The sequence below is a fragment of the Ambystoma mexicanum genome, chromosome 3p (assembly GCF_040938575.1).
Source record: "Ambystoma mexicanum isolate Mex_15411 chromosome 3p, UKY_AmexF1_1, whole genome shotgun sequence".
Taxonomy (NCBI): Eukaryota; Metazoa; Chordata; class Amphibia; order Caudata; family Ambystomatidae; genus Ambystoma; species Ambystoma mexicanum.
The window spans coordinates 112,006,061-112,020,012 of record NC_090925.1 but is presented as its reverse complement, the minus strand read 5'-3'; the positions used below and the strand labels follow the sequence as shown (position 1 = coordinate 112,020,012).

The 13,952-nt window shown below is 45.6% G+C and overlaps 1 protein-coding gene across 1 annotated transcript in view; it reads right to left on the bottom strand.

The window, feature by feature from the left end:
• Positions 1–1,458: 1,458 nt before the first annotated feature.
• Positions 1,459–13,952, bottom strand: part of LOC138580136 (E3 ubiquitin-protein ligase TRIM11-like) — a 188,886-nt gene continuing 176,392 nt past the window's right edge. The window contains exon 6 of the mRNA XM_069650447.1: positions 1,459–2,629. Within this exon, the coding sequence (XP_069506548.1) occupies positions 1,725–2,629 (905 nt within the window). The 3' untranslated portion in view covers positions 1,459–1,724. The remainder of the gene's footprint in view (positions 2,630–13,952) is intronic.

Genomic DNA, 13,952 nt, shown 5'->3' with positions numbered 1-13,952 from the left:
CTAGCATCTTTCGACTTCCTCTCTCTCCACTGAATCCTCCTCCTCCTTCACCTTCTAACCCTCCTCTCTCACTTTAGTCCCTCTCCATACGCACTTAACCTCACCAATAACGTTAATTGTTCGTTGTACTGTTTTCTGGTTTGATTCAATGTCATGTATTGCTTGTTGTAATTACTTGTTCCTCATGTAAAGCGCTTTGGCCTAAAGCACTATATAAATCTAAATAAATACAAATACAAACATATGTCCCTATTTAATCTGGACCTGAGTTTATCGCCGGTTTTACGATTTAATCCTTTACCAGACTGACATTTGCCGGAGGGCATGTGTTTCAAGATACACTGGTTATATTTACTAGACCTTACTAGGGAAAACCTGAAAGCCTGCATCATGCCTCGCTACTGAGTGAAAACCCTCTGCCCTCCTGATGAGCTATGGAAAAGCATCACTTCCGGTCAGCCTCCATCCAGACCCCAGCTCTGGAATGTACTGCAAAAACCTAGCCAGCCCTGCAGACCTCCCTCTTTATAGGTCACCATTAGGTGACAAACATGACACCTAGCAGGACCGTTCAATAACTTGGTCTTAGGCCTCCATGCTGGGAAGTTGGCTCCTGCCCTATAGAGTCCATTCAAAACCTGTGAGATAACCACTGAACATATCACATTGCAAGACGCTCTGCAAACTGTGAAGGGGCTTAACAATGGGCGTCTATTGTAACTCCCCCTTCCAGGGTTGGACTAGCCTATACGGAACTCTGGAGATTTCCCGGTAGATCTCTGCACCCTGGGACTGTTTTGGGTGGTATTTCTAAATGTTCCCAAAGGAAAAGGGTTGGGCTTGCTGAAAATGTGTAATATAGGGCCACTTTGATAATTATTTCTATGGCCTCTTTTGGTTCCCAGCCCAACCCCCTTCCATCCCTTCAGATTTCCACAAGGAACATTCTGATCTGTACCAGTCTGATTCCCAGGCTTAAAAAAATTCTTTTGCACGGAAAGATCCAGAGAGCAGTTTCTGAGTTCCAGTCCACGCCTGGGAAATTAGCACTATATAAACAAGTTCTACCAAGAGCCAAAAGTTAAACAACAGACAAGGGGCACTTGAAATGAGTCTGCTAGAAAGGAAAGGCTGTTAGTTCAGCGAGTAGCAACATTCCTCACTTTTAAGGACCCTTTTCCGATTCAATAGCATTACCTTTCTGGTGACCAGGGTAAACAAATGGATAAGCAAAACACAAACTTATATTTTATTGATATTTGTATTTTTATTACGACAGCACCTCAATAAGAGTTACCCAATATGCTTTGCCATTGGGCACTTGTGTATCGTGAAGAGCCTTAGCAAGATGTGTTGTGAAAACATGTCTAAGGCAGATATTCCTAAAGGAAAAGGGGCCAGCAGCTTCTTACTGTTTAAAAAATACCCATAATGTACAATGGAAACACACACAACCAAAAGGTTATAAAAGAACCAATTTAATTCGCACCTTAAATGCAAATATGAAACTAGAAGGCGCAGTTATTTAGAATCCCTTCGGTCGTGTAGTTTGAGGTACGTTTTTTATTTAATAATGGAGACACCCCAGTCGTTGCTGCTCACGTACTGATCCCATTGTCCCAGGTTTCTTATTTCTACTTGGGTGCATGGAGAGAGGCCCCAGACAATCCCACGCAGGTCTTTCTGGTCTGAACATTGCCCTACTCGATGCCACTCTACTCGTCCTACTGGTTCTCTGTTGCTTGTATTGCTTTTAAAATAGCATGAAAAAAGAAAAACTTAATGCCATCACGAGCCCCTTCGACTTTTGTTTCATGTTTCTGTCCTGATTCCTGCAGTTTTCTTTTCATTTCCCTTATTACTTGCGCCACAAGCTTGTCTTTCTCTGGACTGTCTTTCTCTTGCCCCAAATCCTTAATAAGCGCTTCACACTGGCTCTTAATTTCCTTCTCTTCACTTTGCTTCTCTTCACTATATTGTACTTTAATACTTGCCTCTGTGTCTAGGAGGATCTTCTCCATGTACCCCCATTCCTCACTGGTATGAAAGGCCCCTCCTTGGTCTTGTAGCATCCGGTCTACCATGGTGAAAAAGACTGACACCTGCTGCTCCTGCTCGCCTCTAGGTGCTCCGCTGCTGAAGGCGCAATAGCGGTTCCCACACTTTTTAATCAGCTCTTTCAGCTGTGCCTCAGATTCCTGGACATACTGAGACATACTTTTGTTTCCCAAGAGCTCTTCCCCCAGGAACACGATAATCATGTGGTTTTCTGGATGGTTCGCAAAGAGTTCTTTGATGCCGGCCACTCTTTCCTCCACTTCACTGAAGCTTTGCCCTACTTTCAGCACCAGAACTATGGCGTGAGGACCCGGTAAGGACAAACAGAATGCCTTACCAATCTCTTTCTCGGCATCTCCATTTTCTGGGGGCAGCTGTACATCTATAACCACCACCTTCCTTCCGTTGCGCACAGAGCCTCCCCTTTTGCATTCGCTGTTCACCATCTTAGCACATCTCTCTGCCCCTAGGCTGCAGTTCCCTGCTGCGCTTCCCCCAGGGCCTGTCAGATCGAGCAGGAGAACCCTCAGCTCCTCCATCTCAGGGCAGATGCTGTACACATCGGTGAAACCTGCAATGAGAAGATGGCAACCTTGGAAAATGTGTAGTAGATCAAGGGGGCAAAGAGCAGAGTCTTACACAAACCAGATTCGGAAAACAAGAGACAATCATTTGCTTGTACTTGTGCTACACAGGCAAAGTCGCACAGCCATTGATTAAATCAGAGGAACATCTCAAGGAGGTCAGGATGCGTAAAATGTGGAGAAATGGCCAGCATCGTGAAGGCTGTGAGAAATGTGCTCGATTAGTGGATAGCTGAGGAGGGAGGATGCTTCATTGACTAAGTTGGTCATTTAAACAAAGAGGGCCTCATTACGACTGTGGCGGCCACGGTATGAACGGTGGCCAGACCAGACGTGCAGAGCAGCACCCACTAGCAGAACAGGATGCTTACAACGGACCGGTCATTAACGGGTCGGTTGTTAGCATCCTCCCCATTCCCATTGAGCCCTATGGGGGCTCAAATGGGAATGCGGATGTACAGGGTCCGGGTCCCGCGAATGGGAATTACCGGGCCCGCAAAGGTTGGAATGGCCCGGTAATTCCCATTTTGCGGGACCCGGACCCAAGTTTTGGGGTAGCCATGCCGCTGAAAACAGCATGGCTACCTCCAAACTCGTAATGAAACCCAGAGTTTTATAAAGTGGTGTTAGATTGTGGGGTAGTGCGGGAGAGTGCAGAAGGAGATGAAGACCGAGGTAAACAGAAACCATTATTTCACAAACCCTGCTCTAAATATTAGGAAGCTTTCACTATACACCATGGTAAATAGGAGTCTTCTCAAGGTGTGCTGTAGTGAGTTACAATCGTTTGTAGGAGTTAGATAGACTTTATTTATACTGAGTGCTTGACGTTCTGGCGTCCATTTGACTCTGTTCAAAATCTTAACCCATCTCGACCTGTCCCCAGGATGATAGAAGACAGAACCGCATTCCGACAGCCAGTCGCCAAGCACATCTCGTCTCCTCAGACAATCTTGCAGACCACTCTTGCAACAAAGCAGCATTGCTAGTCATCAATGACAAAACCAGTTTGTAGAACCTACTTGCCTCGTGCCCCTCTGATTCAGTCTGTGCAATTACCTCTCCAAAATCGATCTCGTCCTTCTCAGAACTTCTGATCTCTGTTGACTTTGATTTTATATTTGCTAAGATTCATTGGATGATATCATCCTTGTAACTCACATGAAATATGAATTGCCCCAATGGGAAAAGAAGAACATCTACCTGGTCAATTAGTTACGTTATGCCTCATTACGAGTTTGGTGGTAATTCAATTGGAAATACTGCCAAACATGTTCACTGTTCCTGCCACTCAGTCCTGCAGGTTCACCACAGATTGCGAGCAGTACTAACCTGGGGTTTGTCTCTATTTTTGGAGTTCGTAGGACTCAATAGGGATTTTGGCAGATTTATCATGAACAGTGATTCCGCTGCGATAGGTCTGCCGATTGGTGGCCTGAAAATCGACTATTTTCCTCCAGCATCTTCCTGGAAGTAAACCCTCTACTTCAATATCAAACGTCAAATTCAGCAAGTCAACCATTTAAAAAAATCATATCATTGGCTGGCATGTGCCTCCATGCACATCTCTCCACTGTTGCGCATTATGAACTGGAATAGCCATGAAGCAGCTCTGAGTCCAATTCATCGACATCCCAGGTTTGACTAGCAGCCCTGCACCAATGTAATCAACCCCCTTTGTTTAATTAGCAGCTAATTTGATGGAAAAGATGGAACTATTTAGGGTGACCTGCACTCTGCAAACAAAAGCTTTGTAAACCCAATAAATCCTTTATAAAAAACTCACATTGGAAATCCAAAACATCTTTTTTAAACCGACCCTTCTGAATAAGGTAAATGAAGTATACTTTATATCATTTCCTTTGATACAGTCCAGCAAATAGGCTGCAATTGCCCACTTTAAATAATAATGTCCTTATTTGAAAAAATACCTGCCATACTAAACCAAACTAAATGATGTACTATAAAATGTAAATGGCCGCTCTTGTAAAGGATAGAAGTGAATGATATAAGTAAATATATATAGGAATGGTCTATTCCATTCTACGAACAAAAACGGTGGCACTGTAGAATCGGTTAGACCCAACCGTCATAAGTCTCACAAACAGGAGCAAACAGTCCAAGTTCACTCCTCAATAATGGCACACATGCCAGTGCCACACCAAAGGCAACAGTACTGGAGTCAAAATAATTCTTACATTTCCATTTTAATGAAGTGGAATAGGCTAACAATACAGAGATGATTGCTGACTTTTTTCGCGAACATAGCTTAGTCAGAGCAAAGTATAATTCACTTGTGTAATGAACAACATTTAAAGAGGAAGAGCAAACTTGCTAGTGCTAGAGCAGTCCCAACATGCCTAGGGGTATACAGCTCTATGGTCCAATAGTTCAGATCAGTGGCCATCTTGGAATGGAGTGAGGTAAACCAAAAGTCATAGTACTAAATGCATTGAACAACATTCAGACCCCACAAAGATATCACTGACTGCTATTTTCACTTGCCAAACAAAATGTATATAGAAACGCAGAACAAAATCAAGGTATCAATACCGCAGATCAGCATTCTGATGTAAAATACCAGTTGTCAATCCCTACATTAAATTGAAGTACATGTTCAATTGCCGGTCAAGTGGCACAGCGAGTAGAGCGCTCGCTTTGACATCCGTGCAGAGCTTGCTAACGCAGGTTCGAATCCCGGCGGGGCCAATCTCAGCCTTTCATCCTTCCGAGGTCGATAAATGAGCACCACACACCGTGGGTAATAATAAGCAGCGCTCAGATACCTGAGGGTTTGTAGCGCTATATAAAAGCCTAATTATTATTATTATGTTCTTTCTTAACATGAATCACACGTGTAGTGTCCTGTTTCTTTGTCCTTTTTCTCTCTCTCCCCTATTCTTGTCTCATGTTGATGTCTCGCCGGCTTGCGAGTGAGGCATGTCACGAGTGGGGGCGGTGTTTCCACAGAGAAAAGGTACATTGATTAGGCCTGGCAGGCCTACTTGGCAGAACCCGTTTCCCATGACGGAGCGGTGGGGAGGAGCTGAATTTGCTTGAGCACAAAGAGGAAAGTGGAGGAAGTGCTGTCCACACCCTCTGCCCAAGCACCTCGTGAGAAACATGTGTTTAATTCAAGTGCCTCACACTCAGCACGTTCTGTAGGCCAGCATCCCAGGTCAATCGTGCTGATTGAGTGCACGTACCTCTTCACACACCAACCAAGCACTGAACAGTACAACCAAAGCACATTTCTTTGCCACCGCATCAACAGGCCTAGTGGATCATCAGTACCTGGCATATACATCCAAAAGGTGCCTGTGAGGACTATGAGCACCACATCACTGTGAGTACATTTCAAACCATGGCAAACATGTCTGAGCATGAAGACCTCAGTGCCAACGCCACCCCGTCAACATTTTCTCCTGGTTTACCGAGCAGAACAGAGGGAGGACATGAATCCCTACAGCTACAAGCTGTCCCTCCATTTGACATTTCAGACCCCAGCAGTTGGGCACCATGCTGGAACAAATGGCTAAAAGAGCTTTAGATTTACGTTGATGCCACCAGTGTTAGGGAAGAACGACGCTTGAGAGGAATACTCATGGATTCGCTTGGCCCAGTAGTACGAGACATTGGGCCTCATTACCAGTATGGCCTCATTACAGATATGGCGGTACTGTAACAACGGTGTCGGTAAGCTACCGGCACCATTGCTACCGTACCGCCATACTACAAGTTCTGCGAGCGGGTGCCTGTCAGCCCAGGTCTGACCTGGCGGGCGGACCGGCACCCGCTCGCACACCATGACAGAGGCACCGGCACCGTTAGTAACGGTGCCGGTGCATTCGTCCTCCCCATTCCTATAAGACTCAAATGCGAATGGCAAGTAATTGTTTCCTGCGCCAGGGAATGGGCAATTACCAGGTCCGCCGGGGCTGTAATGCCCCAGTAATTGCCCATTCCCGGGTGCCAGAAAGAAAATGACTCAGCCGGCACAGCTACCACCAAAGTCATAATGAGGCCCTTTGTGTTTGAAATGCCTGAGGGTGCCACGGACACATTCACAGGAATCATTGACTCATTGAGCACTTATTTTGCTCCACTGAGGAATGTTGATTACGAGAGACATATTTTTCACACCTCTACCCAAGAGACGGGTGAGACTCTGGACACGTTTGTTATGAGACTACGCAAGAGAGTCAAATATTGCAACTTCGACCACTCTTCGACAGAAGAAGCATTAAAGTCCCAAGTAATTGCTGGCTGTGAATCTGCTGAATTTTGCAAAAAACTGGCAGAAAATACTAGATCCCTGGAAGACATGGTGCTCTACATGCAAACAGCATCTGCAGCTCCTCTATGCCATGTGCTATCGTGTCCAACAAAGACTGACGCAAATGTTACCGGTGCAGATACAATTTCCCTCATGTTGGCCCATGTCCGGCAATTGCCCTCTCATGTGACAGCTGTGGAGGCAAAAACCACTTTCAATCCATATGCAAGAACATGAAATATTTGCAGCAGTCAGCAGGCCGCAGAGAGTCTACGCTCGAGAAAATGGAGATCTCCCACTGCCAGGTGGAAGAGTTCCCCAAGCAGACATCGAGAGTCGCCACAGAGGGCCAGGAGACACACTGAGAAGAGAGAAGAATATTGCAGAATGCCCACCCCGGAAGAACCGAGGAGAAAGTCCACATGCCAGAAAATAAGATACATAGTAGCCTCTCCAAGACGTCAAGACCACTCTGACTCATCATCAAACTGTGATCGTAAACAAGGGTATGTCCATGCCATAGGAAACAAGACGGCAGCGCAATACAGCCCAACATTATTGTGCAAATTGAATGGAAGTGCACGAGAATTCTTAACTGACACAGGTGCCACGGTCAATGTGATAAGTGAAGACACGTACCGAGGGCTCAAACACACTGGGAAACAAACCTCCCGACATTGACATATATCCTTATGGATGCAAGATGCCACTTGAATGCAAAGGCATGTTTAAAACTACCTGCTCATACAAAGACACGTCTGTGAAGCTGGTTATATACGTGGTGGAAAGTGAAGTACCAGGAGGAAGTATCCTCAGCTTCAAGTCAGCCATGTAAATGGTGTTGGTCCACATAATGTATCAAATTATATCAACATACACCACAGACCCAAAGGACATGATTTCCATTGCTATTAACTGGGCTGGGAAAGCTAAAAGCAAAACAAATCAAACTTCATATCAATCCCAACATTAAACCAGTTGCACAGCATTATCAGGGAATTCCACTAAACATTCAGAGAGAAGTAGAAGATGAAATACAAGCATTGCTAAATCAAGACATCATTGAGCATGCAACAGGGCCCACGCCATGGGTCTCTCCCATAGTACCCGTACCCGAAAAAGAAAATGGAGGCAAGATGTGAGTATGTGTGGACATGCGAGCAGCCAATTAGGCCATTGAAAGAGAGGGAGAGACACCTAGCCCTAAGGATGCCAGACATGATGCATCTACTGTACGGATCGAAGGCATTTTCAAAATTCAACTTCAATAAAGGATACCACCAGTTGGAGCTTCCCCCTTAATCTCACTATATCAGCACTTTCACAACTCATCTGAGGTTATTCAGGTATAAAAGCCTCAGCCTCTGGGTCTTATCAGCGGACGAAATATTTGAACATGAAATTCACCAAATAATCAAGCACATACCCCAGTGCCTTACTTACAGTGATGACATTATAGTCTTTGGGGCAATGCAGGCGGTGCATGATGACACGCTGTGACAAGTGTGTATGATGCTGGAGGACGCCAATTTGACATTGAATGCAGCTAAGTGTGAATTTAGCAAATCAACTCTACATTTCTTTGGTCATATATTCTTGAGTGAGGGGCTACAGCCTGATTCTTCTAAAGTACAAGCTTTAATTACCACACCAATGCCCACATCAACATCGCCCATGTGATCACTTCTGGGCATGGCTAGCAATTGTACCAGATACATTCAGGGCTTTGCATTAGTGAGTACGCCATTGTGATTTCTCACCGACAAGGGACAATAATGTAAATGGTCAGCTGGGTGTGACAAAGCCTTTCAAGAAATAAAGCCGCACATCTCGTCGGCCTCGTGCATGGCCTACTATGATCCTGACCTTGAGAAGGAATTGACTGTGGATGCAAGCCCGCTAGGCTTGGGCATCATAATGGTCCAATTCAAGCCAGGCTCATCCTCGCTCCGCCGTATTGTTGCATACGCCAGTCGGAGTTTGTCACCCACTGAATGTGCGTATTTTCAGCCCGAGAAAGAAAGAAAGCCTGGCTGTGGTCTGGGCATGTGAACATTATCATCTTTCCCTGTATGGAAAAAAATGTACTATTGTCATAGATCACCAAGTTCTCACAACTATCTGTGGCAAGCCAAATACTAAAATGCCTCAAATTGCATGCTGGGGGTTTCGCCTGTAGGAAAACTGTTTTGATATAATACATCAGCCCAGGAAAGACAGTAACCCGGCAGACTTCCTGTCCAGACCTCCTTGGGCTGTGAAAGAAGAAGCACAGTCATTCAAGGCAGATCAGTACATAAAATACATTGTGGACAATGCGCTCCCGAAGTCTCTGACCATTCCAGAAATCATAAAGCCAATGCATCAGGACACTGTGCTGACTCAGATCAAGGATAAAGTGATATCAGAGAGATGGTGGGACTCAAACAAGGGTAATGCCATTCTCTCTGAGAATGAGCGGAAACTGTTAAAGACATTCATCTGTTACGAAACCTGCTGTCCATCTCTACACAAGGCCTATTACTGAAGAAGAACAGAATTGTCGCCCCTGAGTTCCTGTAGAATCAAGTGATTGGACAAAGGTGTGGTTCCTGCAAATGGATGTTAAGATTCTTGAATCCTGTGTTATTTGCTTGACAGTGGCCCCACGCATCTTCCCAGAGCCCCTGAAGATGACACCCCTACCTGTCTGGGCTGCTAACAAATGTTAAATATGTACTAGTAGTCATGGACGATATGTCTCTTCAACGGCTGCCCATTCTGTCATCCCAGCTGTTGAAAAATATTTACCGACTAGGCCATTCCGTCGCAAGTAAAATGTGATAATGTTCCGCTGTTCAATGGGCATGAGTTTGCAATGTTTGCATAATAATTTCAGCATCGCAAGATCACGCCCTTTAGCCTCAGGCTAATGGCACCATCGAGCGTTTCATGTCTAACATAAAACGAACACTGCAAGTGTGCTCCATCACTTGAGGGTTATTCATGCAAGCTATTTGCACACTACTGCGAGATTATCGAAAAACACCGCACAGCTCAACGGGGGTCTGTCCTTCCAAATGAATGTTTGGCTGAATGGTACGAACAAGGCTGCCACAGACTGCAGAGTCAGTGACTTGCCAAGACCTAAACCTGAAGTCTCAAGCAAAAGATGATGGGAGCAAATCTAAGATGTAGCAATGTGCAGATGCGAGAAGGAGAGTCAAGGAGTTGAACATACAAGGGGGTGACTCAGTACTAGTCCGCCAGCCTCAAGGGCAGAAGGAGGTGTCTGCATTTGACCCTATATCATTTACTGTAACTGAAATTCAAGAATTAATGGTGTCAGCTGAAGGTCTTGGTTGTACTATCACCAGAAACTCCTCGTTCTTCAAGAAGCTTGTGGTGGACACTTGTGAGTTAGACAAACCAGTTGATGCAGGGCGTTCACAAGAAACCTGTTCTGAATACATGGACGGTGACGTGGACACTGATGACAGCTGCAGTGAGCCAGATGATGGAGTGGTGGTACCACAAAGTCCATCAAAGAGAGTCATTCAAAAACCGTCAAGATCGATCGAGGAAATGGAATAGTGGGACACAAGGTATCTCATGTGGGGGGTGGGGGAGAGAAGTGTCCTGGTTCTTTGTCCTCTTTCTCCCTCCACTATTTCTGTCTCATGTCGATGTCTCGCCGGTTTTTCGAGTGAAGCATGTCACGTATGGGGTGGGGATTCGACAGAGAAAAGGTAACGGCTGAATAAAGAAGACCGTTAGACACCCGCTCTGTGTCTTCTCGATTTACTTGATTGCGCAGTTAATGTAAACTGGGAGCAGGTTTCCCTCCTGCTTGCACATAACAACACATTACATTAATTATATGGAACTTCGTAAATAAGCAATTTTCGTAGCTGCCAGGTTTCCCTGTTCCATGCAGAATCTTTGACCGAGTCTTGTTCTTTTTTTACTGCACTGCATGCTGGGATGTGTTGGACCACCTTTTTAATGGTCAAAACAAAACTACAAGTTCCAGCATGCAATTGGAAGCAAAAACCAGGACTGGCTCCAGGTGTCAGGCATCGTAATGGAAACTTTGCAGGGACACATTTTTGATTTGCCACTTTATTACTGTAGTGATCTGTAAGTAAAGTATACAAGCATGCAACAGAATATTCTTCTCTACCCCCTACACATTAATGTTGATTAATCATTTAAGAAATGTACTCTGCTTTGTGGCACCTTCCTGTGTTAAAAACAGTGAGAGAAGCCAAAAGTAAATATGCACTGTCTTGAAGACAAGCTGCTAAGATTGACAAGCCTTGTAAATTCTTCAACATACCACTAGACCTGCAGGTCTAGTTACGTAGTTTACATAGTGTGGTGGGTCAGACTGAGGAGGCAGACACTGATATATAGTTAAACGACAATGTACTGAACAAAATCAAGAAAACCTTCTCAAATCCCTACCACAACGAGCCTAGATACCCGAGGGTTCAGTGCGCTTCCACAAATACAAATCAATAAATGGGTGCTCGTCAGGATGTCTCAAAACTTAGGTTCAGCCCTCCATCCAGAAACCTTTGCTAACCTATCATTACCCTAACTCTATTGAGTACCTACGCCTGGTGCTCAGCACTCTTGGGTGAAGTGCGCAATATCACTCACGTTACTCAACTGATAAAGCTGGCAATAGTGGAGAAGTTTAAGCCTATGCAAATGTTTCTGGGGAAGTGTTCATACAGGCTTGGTTAACAAAAAGGTGAGGAGGCTTTGAGGTGGTGCCGGACCCATGAAAAAGATTGCAGATGCCCTGGAATCAGGCAGCACATTACGAGTTAAGCAGAGAGTACTGTGACAAGCACCCCGGCCTTGTCAACAGAGGATGGAACCTCGCTCAAACAGGGTTGGGAAGCCTGTCATGGAGAACAGTGGCATTTGTGCCAATCTGTTTCTGTGCAGTGCCCCGTTGTCCCCTACCATGCCTCTTCAACAAGATGCTTGCCAGACTCTTTCGTGAGTGAACATACCTGACCTGAGCCAAGACAAGCAGTGGCAGAAACAGAGCCAGCCTCCAGCACTACACGCTGTCCGTGTCATGAGACAACCAGCTAAGAAAGGGGACCCGCCATTACAATGCCTAGATGTCTGAGAGAGAAGACGCACCACGCGACCCCACGCTGGCGGTGAACACCCATAGCTAGCAGCAAGCTCCCTAAACCACCAGAGACCAACTAGAGGGGCACAAACCCTTGCACAGACTGAATGTACCTTAGGAGAGCATGGACTAAAGCCCCCCTAACATGAACTGAAGACATTCTACTTCCCGGGCCACCATCACTACCCCGCTGCGGACCCACACAAAGAAAAGGGGTACGGCTTAATCTGCTATTTAACATATTTGCTACTCGTAGCACCTCCCGGGTGGGGCCAGATTGGCCAGGGCAAAGGATCCAATGGCAGGAAGATTGGGAGCATAAAAAGGACAGCAGGAAGTGGTGGGTTATTTGGATGAGGTCATAGGAGGAGGTGACAGACCAAGAGACTAGAGTAGGAAGGAAGGAGAAGCGGGGTGTGGAGGCGATGTCTGGAGCAGGTGAGGTATTGGTTAGTGAGTGCAAGTTGTACTGCGTGAGAATGGGGATGCCACAGTCATTTACATATTAGCTTCTTTTTTATTTATCACATCTCCTCTTTATTAATTTTACCATAACAGACATAATAAAACAAACCTATCTACGTTGAGGCATGATACAAGAGTCTCCACAGGATAACATGAAAGTGATGACATGATAAGCCAGAGGATGCCAGCGGGTGATAGTATACCAACTTAATAGTCCGGGATTGAAACAGCGCAGACAACCATACTCTCTCAGCCCTCTCCCAAACATTTACCCCATGTCTTCAAACATGTTTGGGGGGATCCCCTCGACCTGTACACCCTCCTCTCTAGGGACGAACATTGGTTCACTTCTGCAGTCCACTGGCTCAGTCTGGGACGCTCTGCAGAGCCCCAGGAAGCTGCAAAGTCTCTTGGCGAGCCCATCGTTACCGCTAGAAAAGATTTTCATGTTTTGTTAACCCGGCGTCCTCCCAAATCCCCAGCAGAGCCAATTTCGGTTCTAAAGGCGCCTGTGCACAGTACCAGAGTATATGATAGAAGGTGCCGCCTTCCCTTCCACATCTGAGACAAGCATCACTCCCCCACCCCCCACCTGGCCAATGCAGTACAGGAGTAGTATACCCGGTGGAGTATCTTGAATTGTATGAGCCGCAGTCTGGCCACGATTCCCACCTCTCTTGGAAACATTAAGTACTTATCAGCTTCTTGTTGGGACACTGCTGCTTGTCCCAGCAATACATGTCAATAGACTTCCCTTTTCCGCTCTTGAAACATGGAAGCTGCTGCAGCATGCCGGTCCAAATGAGTCTACCATGTTCAACCTCTGCCGTTTTGCTTGAAGCTGGCTGCTGAGGTGCCAATCATGAAGGCGAAGTTCTGTACATGATAGGCACTTTGTTGCATTTGCTGACGGGATCAGACTACACATGTTCTACCACACGTTTGTAATTTAACTACTAATACCCAGCAATCCTATAGTCAAATGTCTTTTTAGGGGAGACTGAGTTGTGGAGATGTGAGTTTTCTGTCCACATCTGCTTTTCCAATGATAATATAGGTGCTGGAGGTAACAGCACAACTATCTCCTCTATTCCTAAACTGGAATGAAGAGTTGTAGGGTTTGGTTCCCAGAGTCATTGCTATAACATTCCCTGCTGCTGCTGAAATGACAAGGGTGGGGAGCAGGTTTGGTAATCTAGGCATCCGACAAATGCTACTTACACAGCACTTTCTGTGCTGTTTCTTCCTTGATCGGTACCCTTGAGCAGCACCCTTGGCAAACATGTTATCAGCCTTAGGAAGGAGAATCAAGGAAGTGAAAAGATGGTGTCAGCCATATCATGTTCTGATCCGTCAGAGGTTTAAGCAGGCTGGTTAACCCAAAATGGCAGCCCTGCGCAGTATAAATCAACTTAACATAAGTGATTTCTGTCAG